Source organism: Oculina patagonica, chromosome 6, assembly GCF_052425735.1.
Source record: "Oculina patagonica isolate OP01 chromosome 6, crgOcupat, whole genome shotgun sequence".
Lineage (NCBI taxonomy): Eukaryota > Metazoa > Cnidaria > Anthozoa > Scleractinia > Oculinidae > Oculina > Oculina patagonica.
The window spans coordinates 22,178,302-22,201,807 of NC_135763.1; the positions used below are offsets into that span (position 1 = coordinate 22,178,302).

Sequence of the window (23,506 nt, forward strand, 5' to 3'; positions counted from 1 at the left end):
AAACAATTTAACTTATAGTACATTGCCTGGTAATAGTAATTGGACTGAATGAAGTACAATTCACGGAGTAATCAGGCGAGTAAAATCGGTTGATTTGAAATTACAAGCTCGATTACTCTCTGAATTGTACTACACGAGGTCCAATTACTAATTAATCGTATCAAAAACAACATTCGAGGTCAAAAAGTCTTTGAAAACCTTTTTTGTGAGAAAAAGTCAAAGGTAAAATTTAATTGGTAGTACAAACAGTGGACAAACAGCAAGAAAGAAGCCATTTATGCGTGTGATTGACGCGCGAATGGAGTGGTGCCAACGGACAGAGAGGACGGCGCCCACAAAGGCCACAGATGCAGAACGAATGCCCCCACATGAGCGAGCGGAACTCACGTGACGGGGCCCGAGGACACCGCAAGAGGAAAACAACGAAACGCACCAGACAACGGACAGAACCAAAAAGCCGAGAAACTAGCACACAAGTTCTTCTGTATCACATAGTTTTTTTAACATGACCCTTACCTGCTTAACATGTTGATACAAGGTTCCATTCCTGTAATACGAAAAAAACAGAAATTAGAACTTCTAAATCATCTTATCACAACATTAATGAACAAAGCAGACTTACATTAACACAAAATAACTAGTGGTCCACTTGAAAGCTCTTCTTAAATACTGTGGCTGTTTACAGTCCATGTAACCTTCCTTTACACCTACAAAAAACACAAAGCAAGTTCTACAAGAGGAGATTATAATCTGAACAAGTTGTATCTTTAGCTGAATCTGAATATAATCCCATGAGCTTATATTCAGGAGGCTTTTTATAGGTACATGTAGGATTTTTGCCTCTTAGTCTGTGATTTGGCAGGCTTGGTTTTGGGAGGGCAACGCACTTTGCACCTAACGCATGCGCAGATTAGTCTACGTTATTCTCCGGAATCTCATGAACATCGCTTGTATCGCGTGTTTGCGGTAGGATTCCTGCAACAACAACAACAACAACAACAACAACAACAATATTTTACAATAAGTTAATACATGCAAGAGACTCTGTGGCGCCACGTTGAAACCGCAAATTATTAAATTAGTTTTTGAGACTTTCAGAGCGCTTTCGTTATAAGGTGTGCAAAAACTTGCACCTGATTTTCATATCCTTAAAAAACCTTTCGAAAGAGATGTTTTTTTATTTGATTTGTTCTTTACTTTTTGAGAACGTCTTTTGAGCAGTTAAAACCGCAACCTAAATAAATTAAGTGAAATATTTGGCTTTATTATTGAAAGCAAAACAACTGCCATCGAACTCGCTGTAAAAAAAGCAAACAAACAAAAAAGAATCATGTTACGGCATTTTTAAGGAAAACAAAAGTATCTTGTTACAAATGAACAAAAGTGTCGTGTTACCGTTGCAAAGATAAGCGTATGGAACACCCGGGAAGGAACACAAGTGGTGTTTCAACGTCTAATTTAAAGTAAAATAAAGCAAATAAACACAAACATAAAACATCATACTTTCAATTGATCGACTTCATTGCATTCTGCACTGTCCTTTGAGTCTCTGAGTTTTAAAAAAATACGGTCTATCGTCTTGCGAAGGTCAGCAAAGAAGCTGTAAACATTATTGTCCAGGAGGGAATACATACCCCAAATAACCAAAGAGTTGAGATTGTAGGCAGTTAAAGTTTTTGAAGGCAAGGAAACTTTAACTACATGTTTCAATACATCTGACGTATTAGAATGTACTCAACAATACAACGATTTGTTTCGTTTGTCCTATTTGAGATTTAATGCTAAAAACACACAAAGGAGTTAAAAACAATTCCAGATGCTTATTTTTGAATGGGTGTGCGGAAGAAAATTTAGTGGTGATCAATAAAGACAAAGTCGATAGAATGTTTTGGTCTCGGATCTATCGGCCTATTAGTTGCCCCTTGGAAATTGATCATGTTAAACGTTGAAGCTTCGCTTTCCACGCAAATAATAATTTTGTTTTAATTAAAGAACATCAACTTTTTGTGGGGCAACTATCAGCCGATAGTTCATCAACAGAAACACTCTGTTGTTTAAATAGTAGTCATCAACAACTGGTATGTACTTTTGTAGCTAAGAACTTCAATGCTGGCATCTGGCCCTGATAGTCCATACCACCGCACAAAAGAAAAACACCTGATGTCCATACTGCAACACTGAAACAACAAACAAGAGTACATGTAAGCAACACAGAAAAGCCTAAAGCATAGGAAGACACAATTAACTTAGTCAGGAATAGTTAAAGTCATTAATTAAGACACTGTTCTCCAAATAACACATTAGTCTTACGAGCTGAATCACAGCTTGAGGTGGAATAAATGGCAAGGACATTTGTCAAAAAATTTACATAAATAAAAGTAGCTGACAACTTGTGTGTTAAATGATTGTTATCCAACTGAGGAGTGAGGAGAATTGGCATCAGTAACACAGTTTGGTACAGCAGGAAGTTTGGAAAAAGAATGGCATACAGTTTGGGAGCAGGGGAGCGGTGGGGTGAGCGAAACACTGACAGCTTACATTTTTTGAAGAAGAAAAGTTAGTGATTGCATTAATTAGGAATGGGGGATCTGTTTAAATTCAAATAAAATGTGATATCAATGGTAGTTATGGAGTTACAAAGATGAAATAATATTCTCATAGATTTGCTGTTATTGAACAACAGTAATATTTTGTTTCATTTTATTTTCTATTTTTCGACTTCTTGTTGTTGTTCACACAAGTTGCGTTATCTTGTGGTGGGACATCCGATATTTAATATACAATACTACTCGTGAGCAAGGTCAAATGCTGTCTTGTAATTGTTTACGTCGGCCCTAAATGTATAAAAAGAATGTAGAGATTTCTGTTTACCAATCTAATAGAACTAATCAAATGTAATTTGTCTCTTTCGTTCATACTTTGTATTAAACCTTCTCTAACTGCCTGGGAGTATTTTGCTTTGTGTTCTACGCAGCAATTTCTTGTTGAGTTTAACTTTATTTCTGTTCACTTAAACTCGATAAATGAACATTGGATGTTAGTTCATTAAATCAGTGGCAATCGATGACGTGCAACTGATCCAGTCCACTGTCACATGGCATAAAGCGATGTCACTTTAACGACAACACTTAAAAAGACACTGCCTTCTTTTTCAGTCTTTTTACTTAATTTCTCATGTAACATAAGTTTAGACTAAGAAAAACAGAATTTAACATCATAACATTGAAAGTGACTCATTACTGTAAAAAAGGCTTCTTTTTTGTTTTTTACTTAAAGAAAGAGAAATGTTGACATCACACTCCATGCAAAATGGTCAGCTCACTGCCAGTAAAAGGAAGCTAGTTTTACATCAGACTAATGGGTATAAGTGAAGAATAGCTTGATAGTCGGCCAACATGTTTACGTTCATGTGTGCAAATTCTGTTGGCGGACAGTCTTCCCTTTTTTTTTATTTGTCGGCCAAGTGGGGGCCGTTTGTTGGCCGACAGACAGCTGACAGTCGGCCAACAGTCACCTGACAAATGGCTGACTGTCTGCCAACAGTTCCAAGGCCAACAGGTTATTCTGGGAGCTGTTCTTCACTTACACTGACTAATGTACCTGAATGTTTTCAAGTTCATTCATCCATTTTTTTATCAGAGTTTCTTGCTGAAAGGTGGAAGTAGAGACAATCTTGGAGAGAAGAGATCCTTGCCCTGATTTCACTATCATGCTTGTCACTGATGACAAAAGATCTCTAAAGACAACCATCAACAATCGTTTAAAACTTAAATGTTGAACTTCACTTAAAACATTTTAAAATTGACTTTATTCTAATTGAGTTTAATCTAATTGTTAATGTAGTTCTCTATAATACCCAATTCCCTCTTACGCCTGAGAAGAGGCGACCAGCCGCGGGAGGGAGCCGGGGGGAACGGGAGACGAGGACGAAGGACAGAAGTGAAATGGCCCGAGAAAAACAAGATGGCGGGCAGCGCAGACCCCAGCCAAGTCACCCAGCAGTCAAGACCATCATTTGGGCCCGACGGAGCCAAAACAAACTGCCGACGAGCAAACGAAGAGGCACCGACATGATACTCCTGGAAGATGTTTCTTTTTTGCTTTCTCTAAGACTTTACTCTTTTGTTCATTTCCTAATGAAAATACATGGAACTGAAATCACAAAAACATTGACTTTTAATAAGCATCTTTTTTTAAAACTTCATTTTCACTGCTACAACAAGACAAGAGTATTTAACACTGCACGCTACTCTGGCGGCAGCTTCTTCCAGTCTCCTAAACTGCTCTAAAACAAAGTTATTATGTAAAAAAAATGAGGAGAGGGGAAATGAAAATCAAACTGGTTTGAAAAATTTTAAAGCAAAGATAAATTTAAACCACAACAGCTACATAAACCACTCTTGACAATGTTTCATTACGTTTCCAAATAATCTCCACTGCCTTATTTTCAACTCTTCCTTCTGTGGCTTTGGACATGTCATGAAACTCTCACTCATGTTTGTGGTAAATGTATTATATGAAACATTTCTGCCAGCTACAAACATTTTGAATCAATGTCAAGATTAAAGAACCTTGAAAAAATACCACTAAATTTGAGATGCAATATTTCATAAGTCAAGACTTGTTCTACCTGGTGACTGCTTCATCTGCTACAAATAAAACACATTTTTGAGTTTTGGAGGCCAGAGTAACTGTTTGATAGTTTAGTCCAACCTAAACAAAAGGAAAAAAATTACTGAATCAACCAAGTCAATTAACATGCTAACATGTATTTGTGCGCGCATTGAGAATTTTAAATGTGCCACAAAAACTTCATATAAATATTATTTCCATTGTTATTATTTACACCCCCTTAAATATAATAATGTTGTATAATAGATTTAGTTGTAATTTAGTTGTAATTTAGAAATCTATTAGTTTATTAGTATTTTGCAATATTTAGTTTAATACACGACCCCACAAGCATTGTGCTTTAAACCCTATCGTGTGTAAATAAAGGTTTTGATGATGATGATGATGAATAGATATTTGTTTTACAAACTCCTGTTATTAAAGCAGATTTACATGTACATAAACACATGGCAGCCTTCTGTTTGCAGGCCTAAAAATACACCTTATTGTTGGCCCACGAAAATTTATATCTAACATTTTTTATTGTATTTTTATGTTTATTTCGTATTTTTGGTCAAATCAAGAAAATTAAGTCCCGCGAAATATGCCCCTTCCATTTTTGCAAAATTTAATAAATAAGTCCCCACAAAATAAGTAACAATAAGGTACATAAGGACACCATCATAAACAAGAAGCTCAGAGAGTTAAAAAACCGTGCTTTTAAAGTTGAACTGCACTTTGCTTTTAAAAATAATTAATTTACTGCTTTTAGCTCATAACAAGGTTATGTGATTTCCTAGCACTTAATTTCAGTCATTAAAAAAGATTAATAAACATAAATACCTCTATTTTCTTCAAAGTTGCAAATGAAAATGCCAAATGAACTTGAAAGCTTTTGCCCTCATGTGATGGAACTGAAAAGTACAAATGTTTGAGAAAATCCTTGTGGTGACATTGATGCAACGTACATACAATGTGTATGATAAATCAAAATGCTTTACCAGTGTTTTGGTTTTAAGCCAGGGGCTGATGTAATGTTTGATTGTTGAGAGTGCCAAAGATGTCTGGTGTTTGATACCATTCATTTGCAGGTTTCTTTTTTTTTTCACTAAAGCAACTCATTAATTTCAAGTGAAGAGTGCACAGAAAACTTGGAGGAAATGTGGCTAGTCTTCCACCTTGGGCATAGGCTCCTACATATCTGTTCGGGTCCAGCATGCTTACGTTGTTTTTTTTTTCTTGATGCAAAATGTAGCACTGATAAAAGGTTGTGCCTTATACATGTACATGTATGTCTGCCAACTAACATAAATTTTATTGCCATTATTGCATGATTTTAATTTTGCGTTATGTTACAACTTTGGAACTAACAACACTGTGCCGCACAGCCCACAGATCACCTGGACCACCATAAGTTTTTGGGATAGACTTAGTTAATAATCAGCTAGACATCGATAAAGTTAAATAAAGTGACTGCAGTCGTGAATTTATAAATGTAACACATGTTTGAAGAATTAGACCTTTGTTGGTGCAAAATGGTTGGGCAGGGTAGGGTAGGGTTGGGTAAAGTATACTGGAAAATTAGCAGGGTACAGTAGGATAGGCCAGGGTAGCACAGGGAAGGGAAGGGTAGGATAGGGTAGATATGACATAACCTGAGTATCAGGCCAGTAAGGGGAGGGGGAGAAAAGCCTGATACTCAGGCTAGATATGACAGGGCAGCATAGTACAGGTTGGGTAAAGGCAGGGCGGAATAGGGTAGGGTTAGGTTTTTGTTTTCTGCCAGATTCAATTGATTGTTTCTGAGTGAGTAATGCCAAAAACATGACTGTATTGTAATTTCTAGTATAGTCAGTTCTCAATTCGATATTTACCCTTCTTTAGCAGATAAATTGCATGATCTGTGAGGAGAACATAAACAAAGTACAGCTGACTACTAAGGTGTCCACACATTACCACCAGCATCTATAGTAAAACAAACAAAGGGCAAGTTTTGATTAACGTACATGTGGAAATAAATTAATAACTAAAAAATTAAAAAATACAAAAACAAGGTATAAAATAAATAAAATTAAATAATTTAATATGAATTAAGTATGATTAAATAATTCTAAAGCTTGAATATTACACCTTTAGATTTAAAATTTGGTGAAACGTATCTCTGTATGACTCTTGTTAACCCTACATTTTGTTCTTTAAAGTGGATCCTTGAGAAGCTGAGAAATTAAGAAAATTCTGTGCAATATGCCCATACATTACTTTGTAATACTAGTGATACCTATCGGTAGAAATGCCAACGAGTACAACGGGATGCTTTATGATTTTGGTCAATCAATAAACATTGCGCGTTTTCTTTGAAAATCTTGAATGTTTATGGAATAAAATGCGATTTTATGAAGGCTAACCAAACAGTTCTAAAAATAATACCAAAGTAGTGAAGATTTAGTGAGAAATCTTGTAAACTTTATGCTATTTGAGAGTTTCAAGCCATTGTTGTCCGATGCCGCTATTTTGGAAAGGTTTCCGCTGTTTTAAAGTCCTATAGGTCTTTATCAAAGTGGCTATGAGCAACTGAACACAAAAAATAAATTACGAAACAAAAAGCAAACTTTACAAAGATTTGCCAAAACAAAGCTTTCAAACTTTCCACACTGCAGTTGAATCCATTCAGTACATAAGTATTTAAAAAAAATTGAGGTTTTAAAAGGTAAAAGCCTGGTCGGACAAGTTTGTGGCCAAAGATGGAACAAGTTTATTTTATTATTCCGAGAATAATTCATCACGCACAATATGTGATGTCTCAAATATCACATTGAATTGTTGTTGTTGAGACACTGCAAATTGCGTTCGGGCAACAAGCTTTTAGGAAAATTAAAGGCCCTGTTTCCCGAGGAAAAAACGCCGGAGTATCCAGGAAAAAAATGTAGTATAGGGAATTTATTTTATAAATTTCGAGAAACGAAATAAAACTCTCTTCTGATTGATAAAATCTGTGTTGTTTTCTTAGCCAGACCTAACTTAATTACGCATGCAAATTTGTATGACTTCGAAATTTTCGAAGCTTTGGAAATCTTGAAGCTTTGGAATGCATTTCTTGCCTTCATCTTAAAATAAATGAAATTAAATTCTAAACAAAGTTTAATTCAAGTTTCTTTCATATTTCAATCTCTAGTTCGGGAATTTTGGCTTTTTGAAGCGAACAGATTTGAAACCTCTTTGTTATCTGAGACGCATCTAATGTCTTGGAAATTAGTTGCCAATGAATCAATAAGAATCATGCATGTGCTGAACAAATTAGTAGCGCGCTGATTGGCCAAATACAACAAAGTGTGCACGTGCTGAACAGATTCTGCTGAATGGATTGGCTAAAAACATCAGAAATTGTGTCGTCACGATCTACCTTACATTACTCGACATTTGGAGTGTTTCTGAGATTTTTTTCGCATATACAAATCTTCTCGCGGCTCTATATTCTGCTGCCTCGTCAGGCCTTCTGGTCTTCCAGAAGGCCTGACTCGTTGGCAATTATTATAACAGAAACAGAAACTTAAGACAATTTTTTTTAGCAAGGCATTTTGTTAGTTTATATTAAGATTTTTTTTTCTTATAGCTAATTGTAAATAGTGTAGGTTTCGTTTTTAATTTTCTTAAGATTGTACATAGGTTCTTATTTTTGTATCTATTGTAATGTTTGTAATGCGCATTTGATTATTTTATAGAAAATGCGCAATATGAATATTAAATATTATTATTATTATAAAAATAAATAATGTGATTAAATAATTCTACTGCACGAATATAACAGCTTTTGAGTTAAAATTTGAAGGAAAATATCCATGTCCATGGTCTTATTTTTGGTTAACCGCTGTATGTTTGTGGTCAACAGCATGGTTCATTCATGTTATATGGAGTTCTTTGGTGTTATGGACCAATTTTGTTCTTATACTATTACAAACTTTCTCTGAATCAAAGAAGTGATTTAGGAGGGGTTTCCAATAATTAAGTGAAGGTTCCAAGAAGCTAGTTGCAGACTCCATCCAAACTTTGGGAGTATACCCCCACCCCACCCCACCCCCATGCATGTCAATGAGAGACTTGCTACACAGTAATGAACCAACCCCCTCATCAATGTAATCTCAATAAATTGTTATCCAAAAAACACTGAATGAAGAAGGGGAATAATTCTAATATGAATGTATGCTCATAATCAATTATACAGTCGAGGCTCTCGTAAGCGGACACCCTCGGGACGCTAAAAAAGTGTCCGTAACTAGAGCTGGCCGCTTACGAGAATGGTTCTCGAAAGCGGCCACTAGAGGTGTAGGGGATAGATGGCCGCTTATGGGAGCTTACCCAGCTAACAATAACCGGACGGACGTGGATGAGGACAAAACAAACACTGGAATATGGTACATGTACTGTAATATATCACTGTAAAATCATTTTGACGAACGGCAAAGTGAAGTTGATTGATAAAAACAAAATACAGAGGTTTTTAATAGGATTTTGTTTGGGGTGTCCGCTTACGGGAGCTTAAAAACAAAGAAAAAGTTTAAGTCGTAATCTCTGAAAGTGTCCGCGGCCGCTTACGGGAATGTCCGCTTACGAGAATGTAAAAATAGAGAGTTTGTATGGGAGTTAAAACGGGGTTTCAGACAAGGCGGCCGTAAGTAGAGCTGTCCGCTTACGAGAGTGTCCGTTAAGAGAGCTTCGACTGTATTTGTATTTACACTTAACAAAAAAAAAAAGATATTCAAAACAGTTTGTTTTTAAGGAAATGTTTTCTTTCTAACTTACTATAAAAAACTAGTAATAAGTAATAAAAAGTAATAAGTAATTAAAATACTTCTCACCCTGTGAAACTGTTCTCCATTCTTCTCAAACACTTCCAGAGATAATGTAAGCATTGTGTTCTGGTCCACACTATACACATACACACATGATATCATTTGATTTACCAACATCACTTTAGCACTACTTTAAAGTTAAAACTTAACAGTCTGAATGTGTGTCCCGAGAAAGCTCTGTTTGTCAATGTTTCATATTTGGTTTAAAAATAGCTTTAACATTATAACATTGAGTTTGTTAAAGTTAACCAACCAACTGAAGGAATATTTGTCAAGTTTAAAATTTAAGTACTGCATGCCTTTATCACTCTAAAACAATTAAATAAGGAAGTTACAAAAATGAAAGTTTTTTATATTATAATTATGGCACCAGGTTGCTTTTAACATAAACTACAGTAATGACAACCAGGGTTTGACATCTGTTCAGCTGTGTCTCTAGCATCTGGGCTAGTTCATTTTAAACTCTGCTATAAGCATGGATACTTTATGTAGGTTGACTGTATTCAGCATAATGACAGAATGATGGTATGACACTAAATCTTATTTGCTTGCAGAACTTTAGCTTTACTCATGTTTGCTTATTGCAAGCAAACTAGATCCATTCCATCATTCTGAAATTCCGCCAAATGGGATTACCCTTTATGTACATGAAATATTATTACAGCATGCATTGAAAGTAAGGAAATATTACACCTAGTACAACATAACTAACCTGATGTCACATGACGTTACTGGAATCTGCCGCAATAATGGACGTTTTGGAAGACCTAAAATTATACCTGAACAGACACAAATATTGTTAGCCAGTGACAGAAAAAACTAATCATAAAGCTGTCATCCTGTAAACTGAAAACCATTTGAAAAGATAGGAATGATACAGGCCTATTCCATTTTGCATGCATTCAAGTCATTTGGGGTCATCAAAAAGTGTGAGGAAGCAAGGCATGCGATCCATTCCGGTTAGCCTATGAAGCACTTCGGTTAGCCTTAAAAGCACTCCAGTTAGCCTTGGGTAGCTTGTGGATAGGCTTGCATAAAAACTGAAAATCAAGTCACTCGTTGATTATTTTGCATTATGCTCTATTATTTTATTATTCTGGGTTATACACATCACTGTTACAGTAATTATCTGACTTCACCTTCATAACTAGGTGCCTTATCAGCATTTAAGGATCCTTGATCACTTTCCTTGACTGTAGTAGTCAGCTGCTGGTTGTCATTATTTGGGAACCCGTGTTCTTCGTTGATTTCCTCATTACACAAATCTGGCTCTGCTTTGTTATCACAAAGTTGAACAGTTGCACTGTTGAGGGACATTTCGCTTGTAAGATTACAGCTAGATTCAAAGTCTTTACAGAATTGATCCAAAGAGTCTGTTGACTGTATACTGCTAGTTGGGCTGCTACAACTTGGGTAGCTATCTTGAGACCGGAAAGATGATCTTTGAGTTCTGGATAAATGCAGCAGCTCTAAAAACAGTGTAACACAAAGCAAAATATTAATAATTATTCATACTATACCAAACTGAATAATTATTGCAAACCAAAAAATAGTGACCAGTACTTTTAGAGAGTTCTGAGATATCCTGCACTATCCAATTCCAAGTGTGAATTAGACACGTTGGCTGTGGTCACCATCAAGTCAGACATTAATTTTGTTGATACATGCACATAAGGGAAGCCTCGAGCCAAGCAGCCCATACTGCCAGAGCTTATCCCAGTTTCTGTAGCATTAAGCAGCTAGGAATTCCCCCCTGAATGGGATGCTAGTCCATCGCGGGGTTACCTCCCAGCATTATGTCTCCGGTACCTATTTATACACCTGGGTGGAGAGAGGCACTATGAGAGTAAAGTGTCTTGCCCAAGAACACAACACAATGACCCCGGCCAAGGCTCGAACCCGGACCGCGCCACCGCGCCTCCCACTGATACATGCACATAGATGACTATAAATTACTTAAGACCACAAGGAGTACACCTAAGTGAAAGATGCTCAAAATAGGCTAACAAAACATTTCAAACAAGAAAGCAGGTGGAACATGTCTTCAGCTTCAAACTTCAAGAAGAGATTGCTTTTAGCAATTCCTAGTAGGTACTGTACAGTGTAGGTTATGAATAAATGCTTGTACATGTGGTGTGGTTTTATTGAGCTATGGATATTTTTGAGGAAACACAAGTAAAGCTACACTTGCTCCTATGCTCATTTTCTGTTCTCCCAACTTCTCAGCAGGCCATTGATTCCATGGACACTCAAATAATAATGAGAATTACATGTGCTACTGACAGTGAAAAATATAGCACAGGTTATACCCTGAGCAATACAAAGAGATCAGGCTTTCACTCAATCACCACATCATATGAATATGAAATTCAGTAGCCACTGAGTAACTATTTTTTCATACAATGTATGTATATTTTTACTATTCTTATACAGTACATAAAATAAAATAATATAGTTGCCTTCTGATTGTAAATTTGAATGGGGATATTTAAATTACTGTCTCTATAATTTGCTTTGATGACTGTCACTGAGCTTCTTTACCCCAAAAGCATTATCAAAAAATTGCCTGATAGTTAACAACTATGATGTACTAGAAGAAATTATAAATACATGTACACGTACATATACACTTTGTAACTAATGTACAGTGTAATTACCTCCATAAGATGTTTCCTTAGGCAGTTCTTCATAACTTTCATCTTGCCCTTCTTTATTTGACCTCTCACGTGAATGATCATCAATATTACATATGGGTTCTGGTGTAACTTCAAAACTGTCATTTCTTTCATCGTATTTTCCATTGTCTACTAATTTTTTCCTTCTAGTTAAATGCTTTCTATTTTTCTTTTTAAGAGGTTCAAAGACAATATTGTCGTCTTCCATAACCTGATCAGTTTGAAAGTTTCTGCTAAAGTGGAGCCTTGACTGTGCTTGTTGCTTCTGAACATCAGTAACAGTCTCTTCACTGACCTGAGTCTCGTGTTCATCACTGTTATGAATTTGAGCTGATCCATTCTTTATGTAAGATGTTTGTAATTCTTCTTGCTTAGAATTTAGCTTACTCTCTTGCTGGTATGTTCCATTACTGTCAGGACTTGGTGGTGCTGTTATTGAAGCATGGCTGTTAGGACTTAGTGGCCCTGTTACTGTGGATGAGCTTGATATGCTACTGCTAGCTATGCTGTGATTGTCGTCTTTTTCTTCACTTGAGGTGATGTTGACTCCTTCTGCAGCTTTGCTGGATGCAAATGTTCCCTGAGACTTACCATCACCAACAACAGAATTTGTGGAATCTGAAGTGAAAAGATTGACAAGAAAATAATGTGTTGTGTCACTGCTCAAGTTTGGTTGTCAGTGAAAAAATTTAGTTACTTAATTAAGCTCACGCTTTCAATCCTTCTTTTCAATTTTAGTCGCCAATTTAGTTGGCAGCTCCAGACTGTTCATTGCCATGGCAACTAAAAATTAATGGTCTTAACTTGGAGGGTTGTGTTGGTGGACAGTTTAATGACAGCTTGATGTGGAAGATACTGTTCACAAATGCTAGTTCTTATAAGTTAATTTTAGTAAGTCAGCCTCCACCATTTTCAAAGCCATCAAAATTAAGAAAACTCTATGGTGAACAGAACTAATTTATAGTAAAAGTAGAGGCGTGAAATTGAATAAATTAGATTAAGATTAAAATAACTGCTCAGTGTTCATGTTCATTCCAGTGAGGTGTCAAACACTGGTAATGAGTGCAATGTCTGTTCAAAGCCTAAACAAATACTTTCTCGGGAATCGAGTTCGACTGAGTGTTAAGGCTTAACACACTTTATTGATACACTTAAAAACATGACTTGTACATTATTTACACTTACTGGTACATACACTATTAGAAATTATACAATGGCTTGATATCTTCATGCAAACCCACAACATTTCGTGGATCAAGCAATCAATTCTTTAACACTTCTTTAACATCTTAATCTAATTTATTCAATTTTAGGTACTGTACAGTACTGTATTTTCTTTTTGCACACACATTCTTAAAGTGTCTATGAAGTAAAAAGAATTGTTGTTTATTTTAAAGACCTTTAAAGGCTTTTGGAAGAAAAGAAGAATGACGTTTTCCTTTTTGCAATTATATCTTCTTTCGTTTTAGAGATATTTACATTTTTGTATTATGCAAATTAGAAAAGTGATGACATCATTAATATTGTTCCACAAATAGATGAACTGAATCAAGTCATTGTCATTGCCATGCCAACAGTTTTGCTGCCAATACCTATTTAAATAAATACTGATATCCCCAGCTTTTGCTTAACCAAAGATGATCCACTTCCAAGAAGCTAATGAAGAGAGTTAACCCTTTAACCGGCAGATTTCTGTGACTTTCTTAAGGGGTTTTTTGGGCTTATACATTCTGTAGAACTTCGTGATTGCATATAAGAAGTCCAAGTAAAAATGTGTGCTGTTTCGAAACACCGAGGGCTCAGATTTTTATTGTGACGTCAGTAGTCGGCAGTTGCTTCGTTCGTAGGCGAGCTGTTGGGCTTGGATTTGGCTCGTTTTGTGTTTATAAGTGATTTTTCGAGTCATTTTTCACTGCAGAAGCCCCCAGGCTGGCATCATTAAGCTAGAGTGGTGGGTAGAGGCCAGCATCTGAAAGAAACCAGAGGTGAGAGATGATTTTGTCTTGATTGGAACGCCAGAAATATTCGAATCGAAAGATGGCGGTCCATGGGTAAAGTTGTCTCTCTGGCCGTTCTGTGTGTGGATTCCAAGACCTGCCAAGGCATTTTGGACGAGTTCTGACTTCCAAAGAATGCAATCGGTGCAACATTTTGCCGGCAGGATTGGGTGGCTCGACACTTATAAAAAATATATGGAATGAAGGTAGGAAGCCTTTCATGCCGCCGCCATGACTGTTTTTCCCAAGCATCCCTTTCGGTCAGCAACGAGGAAATTACAGGTTTGCAAGCATAGCTCTAATCGAATAGTAATTGCTGAGTCTTCTGAATGATTGATGGGAAATTTCCTTGGTGAACGGAAGGGAATAGGGTTGAAGTTTGCTGCAAATGTATATTTTTGAAGTCAGAATTATTTTTTCATTAAAAAAATGGAGGCAAAGATGTGTGTTTTTTGTTGTTGTCCTGTTACGTAGAAAACGGGCATTTTCAAATTTGCTGCTGAACAAACAACCATATGCAACAGAAATCAAGAGTTGTAGTCAGTTAGTTGGCTTTTAAAGCTATGAAAATTATCACTTTGCCATAAAAAGCAGTCATTAATATCATGTGCCCAGATATGTAAAAGCTAGAGTGTTTTCAATCACTGCTGGTGTTTTTCGTACACATATGTACGATTGCCGGTTAAAGGGTTAATAGGGCATTATGTGTGTTCCATGCCAGACCCTCTGTCTTACTTTAAAGGGTTGCAAATGGAGATATTTGGTTTATGACAGAAAGAGACTGGAACCAAGATTGTTGCCATGGTTACATCATAGTATGAGCCATCTTGCATCTTTAAGGAAGGTCACCACTGAAGTTTCAAAAATATCACTCTTTTATTTTCAGAGATAACGTTGATTTTGCTATCTTTTTTTTAAGTGGAACAATTTATGACGTCATCACTTTCCTTATTTGCATAACAAAAGATTTAATTGATGTGATACTTCTTAACAATAAGCAAACTTAAAAACAACACACTCAGGTAGTATTACTTGTAAATGCATTTTGAGCTTTAAAAAATGGCCATTACCTTGAAAGTGTTGTGTTCCATAACCAAGATATGGCCATTCCTAAGAAAACAGAATAAGCATATAATACATTTTTAGTAGTAGTAAACCACAAATGCACAAATTAAAAATAGGGCCCCAATGGGTCCATGTGTTTTGCTGCTAGAGCAAAGTCTTAGGGAACATGTTGATGAAAGACAAGTGAGTCGAGATTGAAATCCAACGTCTTTTATTGTCTGTCACTTGTGTGCAGGTTAATAATTGCACTATATTGTAGTCACTTTGTGTTAATTCAATCCTGATAATTTTACTGATCAATGTTATGTTGAAATCAAAGAAAGCAAACATAATTTAATTACTAGTAAGTTAACGTAATGTCTGACATGATTGTCTCTTTGATAAAAAACAGTAACTCTTAACATTATAAAAAAATCTCAATGAACTCAATGTGATTCTTTTAGTGGCGTTATCTCACTGGTTACGGTTAGTTGTATTTGGAATCATTGTCACAATGGTAGCGTTTTAACAACAACGAAAAAGACAGAATCTATTGACCTTATAAGAACTCAATGTGATATATTTATTAGTGACAAGACAGTGGTTCTTTAACCACTTTCACCCAAATTAAACACTGGAACAACTAACTCTTAACAAACTTGTTGTGTCACCCTGAGTTAAATATGCAAAATTCAGAAATTATAAATAATCGCACGCGCACCGGCGTACAACAACAGAAAGACGGCGTTGAACGTAACGCAAAGTTCATTTTGAAAGCGAAAGTTTACAAATAATTATTATCATTCGTCAGTCATCCCTTCACGCATGAACACTCGTCGAATTTCAGTGTCTTCACAACAAGATCGGAAGATCGATAAGGACCAATTTTTGATTCTGCGAAAGTTCGTTTTCTTAAAGTTTTAGAAATTTGTGAAGTTGGAGGATTCACTGAGGACTGCGTAGCCGAAGATGCAGTGGCTCGCTGGACATCAAATTCTATTTTTCACGGCGTTTAATTAATCTTCACAAAATAAACATGTGGCGCCAGCGCGTCTGGCAGTCAAAAATTCATTTTTCAAAAAACTTTCCCTTTCCAGCTATTTTAGCGGGGCTTATACTATAGTACCTACCTGTCAGTCGTAGAAAAGCTGAAATTTAAGGATGAACTGTTTATTAAATGAAGACCGTATTATTTTTTAATAACTAGTAAACAAACTGGTCGCCACGCATTTAAACACGAACTGACGAATGTTGCATCTGATGCAGTGAATCTGGTGAATGAGAACTTCCTTTAATATTTCTTTGTTTTCGACGGTGTGAACCACTGAATAAGTTTCTTTCCCATTGTGATGTTACTAGTATTAATTCGTTTCTAGCTGTCTTTTATATAGCTCGCATACAGCTACAATTAGCGGTGCAGCCTACCAGCATGGTATATTCCTTTCCAGCTGTCTTTGCGTGACAAGTTACATTTTATTTTAAAATATGAAGTTCAGAGTTAATACAGTACTAGTATGCTGTAGACAGTGTAGACAAGGTGAGGGTAAGTTTATTTTCAAAGCGAAAGTTTACAAACTGTGCACTAACCGGTCCTTTGGAGAAAATATTTATGACCTTCGGCGAGGTTCCAAGTCTTCGCTCTTTTCGTAAATGATGAAAACTGCAGAATAATTTTCTCATAAAACTGGAGTGGTCGCGCCACAGTTTGTTTTCTTTCCCAATGCGATATACTTTTAAATCGGTTTTCTGTTTTCCAACGTGTCCAATGTGGTTTGCGTTCGAATACTTTGGCCCGTAACTTCGAATGCGATCAGCGCTACGGTTCATTGGTTTCGATTTTGTTTGTTCATGGATTTGATTGACATCGGTAGTTCAGATTTCTCCTCTGTTACGGCACTTACACCTTACACCTTACGTCCCTTACAACACAAACTTCAGCTCTCAATGTGTTTTGCTTGCAGCCATTGCGGCTGCAGCAAAACACAAAAAAATACTAAAATCTTTGTAAATAATTAAGTGTCTGTATCACTATATTACTATCAATATTGCATCATTGTTACAGACTGACAATTATATTACTCACATTTTTTATTTATTTTCCAATGCATTTGTCTGCAACCCATCTTTAAACACCTTACCCCTAGGTAATCCTAACATGACTTGTAAGGTATAAATGTTTAATTGTGCTTAGGGCGAGACTTATATTTATAGCAATCATTAATAAAGTTATTAATATTGGTTTAACTTTCCAAGGCAACTACTGATTATAACTTACTTGGTCCAGGACAATAGAAATGAAATCAAGACCAGAAACTAATGTCTGGAGAACAGTGAGTCTCTATACAAGAGGCAAACAACAAAACATTAGCCGTACATGGAGTTGTCTACTTTAATAAAATTCTTTAGCAGTCTTAGTTAAATTGCATTTTTAGATTTCTCATTTCTAGAACTAAAATCCAGTTATCAGTGAATAACTGAAGTTTTACCATAAAATAGACAGGTGACACAATTTTTTTAACGAAGTATTGAATAAAAAGAGCATTTGCCCCTAACTGGAAAAGATCACAAAGTCTCTGCAGCAGCAATAATTATTGTAAAGTGTCTAATCTTGTACATGAAGATGGTAATGCCCTGTAATTGCAACTTCCACTTGCATTTGTTGGATAACAAACTAATTTGTTTATTCATCACTTCATATATCCAATGCATGCTCAGAGAATAATAATTTTGTTCATGAGTATAATAATTATTGTGACCCTCCAGGGGAAAACAGGGAAAAGATATTTAAAGGCACTATGTCATGGATTTTTCCAGATTTTTGAACTGTCAAAATTTATATTTGTGTTGCAGGAACCTAAAAATAATAGTCCATTTGAATGTATTAAAAATTGCTATATTTGAGCACTTTGAAACAATTGTTTTACGCTGTCTGTAGTTTTGATTATTTGTTATTAATTAGTTGATGGAGGGTTTTGCCCAGGCGCTTGCCTGTCGGGCAAGTGAGTGTGAAAAGTTACTTGCCTGGCCTCAAAAACTACTTGTCCCGGATGACCGGATGGGACTTCTGTCGAGCCCTGGTTTTGTTGCATTTTATGGCCTAAACTAGTGTCACAAGCATGTACATGTATTCAACCACTTTACATAAATGCAAAGTTCTTGTGGGTGCTTGTGTTTGTTGTTTCCAAGGTTAAGTTAATAACATTGCAAAATTTTTTCTTGATTTATTCACCACTGAAAATTATACTTATTAACTCATTCAGGACCGCCTAATATCAGTCGCTAGAGATGACAAAAAATTCGCATTTATTAGCGTTACATCCATCGCCGCCACACAAGCGTGACTAGATAATTACCCAGTCCCCGAGGAACCTGTGCCGACCGCCCGCGTAAAGTTCGAATCCCGGGTGGAAGCGACGCGACGCAGCCGAGAGAGTCAGCGAAAAAAAGAACACAAAGATGGCCGAGAAGAGGATGGACGACAGCATGCGAGAAGGGGGAGAGTAACATGGAGGAAGTGCGTGTCGAACCCGCGTGGGGACCGCTGAGTGCCACGTCAACCTGTATGAATATGTCTGATTTGAGTGGAGATCAATTTGGAGGAAAAGGGGAGACAAAGATGTGAAGATGAGTGAAGCCAGGCTTCACCATCACGTCCTCCCAAATTGCGTCACCACTGCTTTGCCTGCCGACTACCAGTGTCCACTGCAATGCGAAAAATGCAAAAGAATGGGGGACAACGCCTCATGCATGAGGGCTCTCCCTAAACCCAGCTGAGAATAAATAAGAAGGACAAAGGTCATTTTGACAGTTGACCCTACAGCAATGAGTTAAAAACAATTATTCGCCTTAGGCTCAGTGAACATTGACGAATACATTTACCTCCAAAAGGACTTGGTAAATATTTAAAACATATTATTAATAAATAAATTCCAGATACAGATGTGAATACAAATATTTAAACATTGAACTGATAAAAGGGGGTTTCTTACCTCTTTATCTCGAGCAAAGGCTTTTCTATAAAAGAAAATTGAACAGGACTATTTTATGATGTCGGTACATACTGCACATGTAAATAAGTTATAAATTAAAGTTATCATTATGCCATATAAGGGGTGAAGCACTGTGGTACATGTAACATACAGTGTTATTACCAAAAGAAAAAATTAAAATTGATTGTATAAAATGTTTGAACTGTGGGAGAAAGATTTAACACATGAAAAAATATACTACTGACATTAATTTTGTGTTAAAGGAGAAGTTCACTCCAGAATGGCCATTTATTTTCTTTACGCCAACAAAAAGTTTATACAAAGATATGTTATTCACCAAAATTTTAGCCTCCAACGTGCGCTTTAACCCTACGAAATCTTTCCCAAAACTCGACAACTGAGTGCCGCCATCTTGGAGCTGGTAATGTATGCGTGACGTCAAAGAGCTCAGCCCGAAGTTTGGCGGGAAAATTTAAATACTTGAAACTCCTTGTTTCTTTCTAGTGGCTTTTATTTGTCAAAATGCCTGTTTGTGCAGCTCCATTTTGTGCTCAAAAGTGCTCAAGAGAAAATAATTAATGCAGTAGGAAATAAATTAACCTTGTGTAAAATTTTTTGGCCTGTTTTTGACTATCTGCAAATAATCTAATGTAGCTCTCAAGTAAGCCATCACTGAATGCTGTAAAAATCCACACACGACCTGAAAATGAAGCAAAGAAACATTGGACTCATTAGGTTGGTAATTCTAAACTACATGTATGTATTCCCAGCTTTGTAGTCTCTTCAAAACATTTTGTAAACTCTTAGTCCCAGTTATAGAGAAGAGAGCACAATTTTTCAACAGAAAAGTAAAAGGAATTTCTGCTGCTACTTGTATGGAAATATTAAGTCCAAGTAGATGAAAGCTACATATGTGGCCTCACGCAACACTAGTCATGATGGATGAGAGATGAAACAGATAACAGATGCAAACTTCTTTTAACATACCTTTGTCTAAATCAGTTGTTACTTGAGGGTGATTAACAATGTGCTTTACTGTTTCTGAGTGAGTAAGTTCTTTTACAAATGGCCAGTAACCAAATTCTACTTTTTCTAGTCTAACAAAAGCAACAAGACAGAACAAAATTTGACAAATTATTTCTCTGCAGAAACTATATGGCATTTAAAAATTTAATGGACAGGTAGTGGAACAAGGCTTTTAATAACAATGTGAAAGTGGGTATACTGAAGGCACCTCTTAGTGCCTAAGTTAGAAAAACAGTTTAAAGTGGCACTATGATCATTGCGACTCTCTAATTGAAGACATTTTAAAGCATAAACAAGTGGTTAGCATGAGAAGAAAAATACCACTTAAATTTTTGAAATATCTCTTTTCATTCCAGAGATATTTTTTAAAATATGCAAATTAGCTAAATGATGACATCATATACTCAACCAAATGCTCATCAAAGGTATGAAAGGGATACATCTCCATCAATTTGTATCAGAAATGTTAATCCTTGGCAGCAAAACTCGACTACTAGGTGTGTTCTACAATACAAGATATCAATTGTTACTATGGCAACATAATGAGTTCCAGACCTCCCCAATGTTAAGGGCTTTTCTGGCATTTTTTGGTATTTCTTAGTGATGCCTTTAGAACTTTATAAATTCAATGTCAAATTGGGTTGAGTAAATAATGTCATCAGACTCCTAATTTGCATATTTTACCAATTTTTAGCTCATTGTTGTGCGCAAGCGGAAAGAAGGAGGTATTATCTAGTGAAGCGCATGTGGGCAGAAGTTGTCATGTGTAGACAAAAATGTGTAGACGGAAGTGGTATAGACGGAAGTTGTAGAACGGAAGTAATTTTACATGCTTTTCCTCTCTTGTTAGTAAAAGTCAAAAATAACTTCTAATCGAAGCTAAGATACACATGTGTAAAGAAATGAAACCATAGTTTAGTGTAATAAATAAATTTACATCAAATCACAATTTTGGAACTTCTAATGTGCAACGTGGATCAAGACACCGTGGGGGGTTCATTTTAACATGCCCTGATACACGCAATCAAAGCTTCATTTTAACGTGCACTGACACACGCAATCCCGTCCCTCCTGGCAGCGGGAAGTAATTTTACATGCTATTCTCCCCCTGTTAGTAAAAATCAAAAATAACTTCCATGAAGCTCAGGCAGATACACATTGGAAAAGAAAATTTTTTGTTTAGTGTAATAAATAAATTAACATTTAACATAAAATGACAATCTCGAAACTTCTTAAAAGTGCAGTGTGGATCAATTTTAATTCTTCCGTTGTCACAAAAAGCTCCTGTCTTTGGTTGCTCTTCTAAGTGCTTGTATTGGTGAAAAATTTACCTAGTCAACAATAAGGTGCTAAATATTGCTAGAGTGTTTACATACAATTGAACTTGAAAAGGGCTCTCTTTACATTTCTCAACAATAAATCGCTTTAATCGAACATCAAAGCATTTTCAGTGGTCAGATATTTCTATTCGTGCTAAATGACAAGCGGGTTATGCTTGCCATGTTTCGGCTCACTACAGCTGTATATTAAAACCCACGATTTCCTAGATCGCTGCACGTTTTTGTCTCATGTCACGTCATCCGTTTTTCATCTTTTTGAGGCGAGTAGAAAGACGATGTGCTATTGTTTGCCAGTGGATACGTCCTGACAGAAAGGTAATTCAAAATGCAATTAAAGCAACAAACTATCTTTCTCATTTGTTTCACATGTGTATCTGAGCTTCAAAGATGTTATTTGTTACTTTTACTTTGTCAGAGCGTGTTAAAATGAACCCTTTTAGGGTCCCCTAAGATGTACACCCGGCCCTATCCCCCACCAGGGGGCAAGGAACTAAGAGAAGATGTACACAGCTCGGGATCTTGTTCAACGTTGCATTTTTTAGAAGTTTAAAAATTTATGACTTGATGTTAATTAACAAAGATTACATTTTTGTTTACATAAGTATCTGAGCTTCATTTTACTTTATGCATGAGTATATTTCCATTGCCCCCCCCCCCCCCGAATCATTTGTAGACGGAAGAGTCGTTGTTCACACTAAACACAAAGGCCTTTATTGAACGATCAGCGAACGTACTAGATTCCGACAACATGGATGACTGCTCGACTACATGTGCTCTCTGATAACCGGTTTCGACCGGTTACGCGACTACGTAATGCTACGTTACGTAAGGGTCACGACGTGTCCCACTACAGTCCACCCCTTCTTGGGTTTTGAGTTTTAACTGGAACAATAGATAACGAGCGATCCGAACAGAGTTTTTAACAAAAACGAAAACAAATGTTTGCTCATGAGTCCACCCCTTCTTGGGTGTTTACTTGTTAAGTTCCTGGAAGAGCTTGACATCTAAGACAAGGAGGTAAGTACCCCCATGTGGTCCGCCTTGTAGCGATAAGTAAGAACATTTGCTAACAAGTCCTTTGAGTTTACCATGTCGGTTAAGAATGTCTCTGGCTTCTGGTAAACTTTGGTAAACTACTTTACAAGCTTCGGAAGCATAACACTGAGGTTTTGATAATGTACTAAGATATTGTCCAAATGAAAGTGCGACCTTGTTTAAATCTGGACTTAGTGTACTAGACACGGGCCGAACTACATTATGTTCTTGCACTGAAGGTGTGGCATTCTGCAAGGGTTGTTCTCGCTCAGTATCAGCGCGGATATCTGTATGAGGATCACCATCAGGAACTACAACAACTTTTTCAATGTTCACTGCTTTAAGTTCTTTGTCTGTTGTTAAGTGCCGTAACTTTAGTAAGTCTTGACGACCGTGAACATGACCAACAACAAGAAAGGGTCCATCATACCTTCTGATAAAGCGGCTAGCTGCTCCTTTGGCAGTTGAACTTGGGGGAGGAAGTCGGACAAAAACTCGTTTTCCATCTGGCACATGAAGATCTCTTGAATTCATGTCATAATATTCTCGCTGAGTTCTTTTTAGATCTGCTTTGATTCTATCAAAGTTCTTTCGTGCCGCAATTGACCGTTTGATGAGCTCTCTGGCATATGAAGACTGGGAGAGAGGTGCAGGTGGCAAATCAAATGAGAGCACCTCTGGAGAGGGAGCATGTCTTCCAAAGACCAGGAAGAAAGGAGTCACGTGATCTGTTCCAGGTATTGGTGAGGTGTTGTGAGCATAGGTTGCAGGTTGTAAGAAGTCTTCATCTTGGATTGGCTGAACATGTCCGAGAATAACATTCTGTGGAATATCTGATTGTTTACGTTTGCACTCGACTGCAAGGGTGGTTGTATACAGAGACTGAAGGTCAGGGACAAGCTGTTCCGGAATAGTTTCAGGTGAAGTTGATGTCAGATTACA

General features: G+C 36.6%; 1 protein-coding gene across 2 annotated transcripts in view; it reads right to left on the reverse strand.

Moving 5' to 3' along the window:
* Nucleotides 1-23,506, reverse strand: part of LOC144656921 (pleckstrin homology domain-containing family M member 2-like) — a 40,796-nt gene that overhangs the window by 5,686 nt on the left and 11,604 nt on the right. For both annotated transcript variants that reach the window (XM_078517182.1, XM_078517181.1), the window contains exons 4-19: nucleotides 20,151-20,260; nucleotides 19,764-19,863; nucleotides 19,164-19,188; nucleotides 17,450-17,512; nucleotides 15,201-15,240; nucleotides 12,116-12,751; nucleotides 10,598-10,927; nucleotides 10,171-10,237; nucleotides 9,465-9,534; nucleotides 6,486-6,576; nucleotides 5,455-5,525; nucleotides 4,631-4,713; nucleotides 3,601-3,736; nucleotides 2,087-2,177; nucleotides 623-707; nucleotides 517-547 (exon numbers count right to left, since the gene is read on the reverse strand). In XM_078517182.1, coding sequence (XP_078373308.1) covers nucleotides 517-547; nucleotides 623-707; nucleotides 2,087-2,177; nucleotides 3,601-3,736; nucleotides 4,631-4,713; nucleotides 5,455-5,525; nucleotides 6,486-6,576; nucleotides 9,465-9,534; nucleotides 10,171-10,237; nucleotides 10,598-10,927; nucleotides 12,116-12,751; nucleotides 15,201-15,240; nucleotides 17,450-17,512; nucleotides 19,164-19,188; nucleotides 19,764-19,863; nucleotides 20,151-20,260 — 2,029 coding nt within the window. The remainder of the gene's footprint in view (nucleotides 1-516; nucleotides 548-622; nucleotides 708-2,086; nucleotides 2,178-3,600; nucleotides 3,737-4,630; nucleotides 4,714-5,454; nucleotides 5,526-6,485; nucleotides 6,577-9,464; nucleotides 9,535-10,170; nucleotides 10,238-10,597; nucleotides 10,928-12,115; nucleotides 12,752-15,200; nucleotides 15,241-17,449; nucleotides 17,513-19,163; nucleotides 19,189-19,763; nucleotides 19,864-20,150; nucleotides 20,261-23,506) is intronic.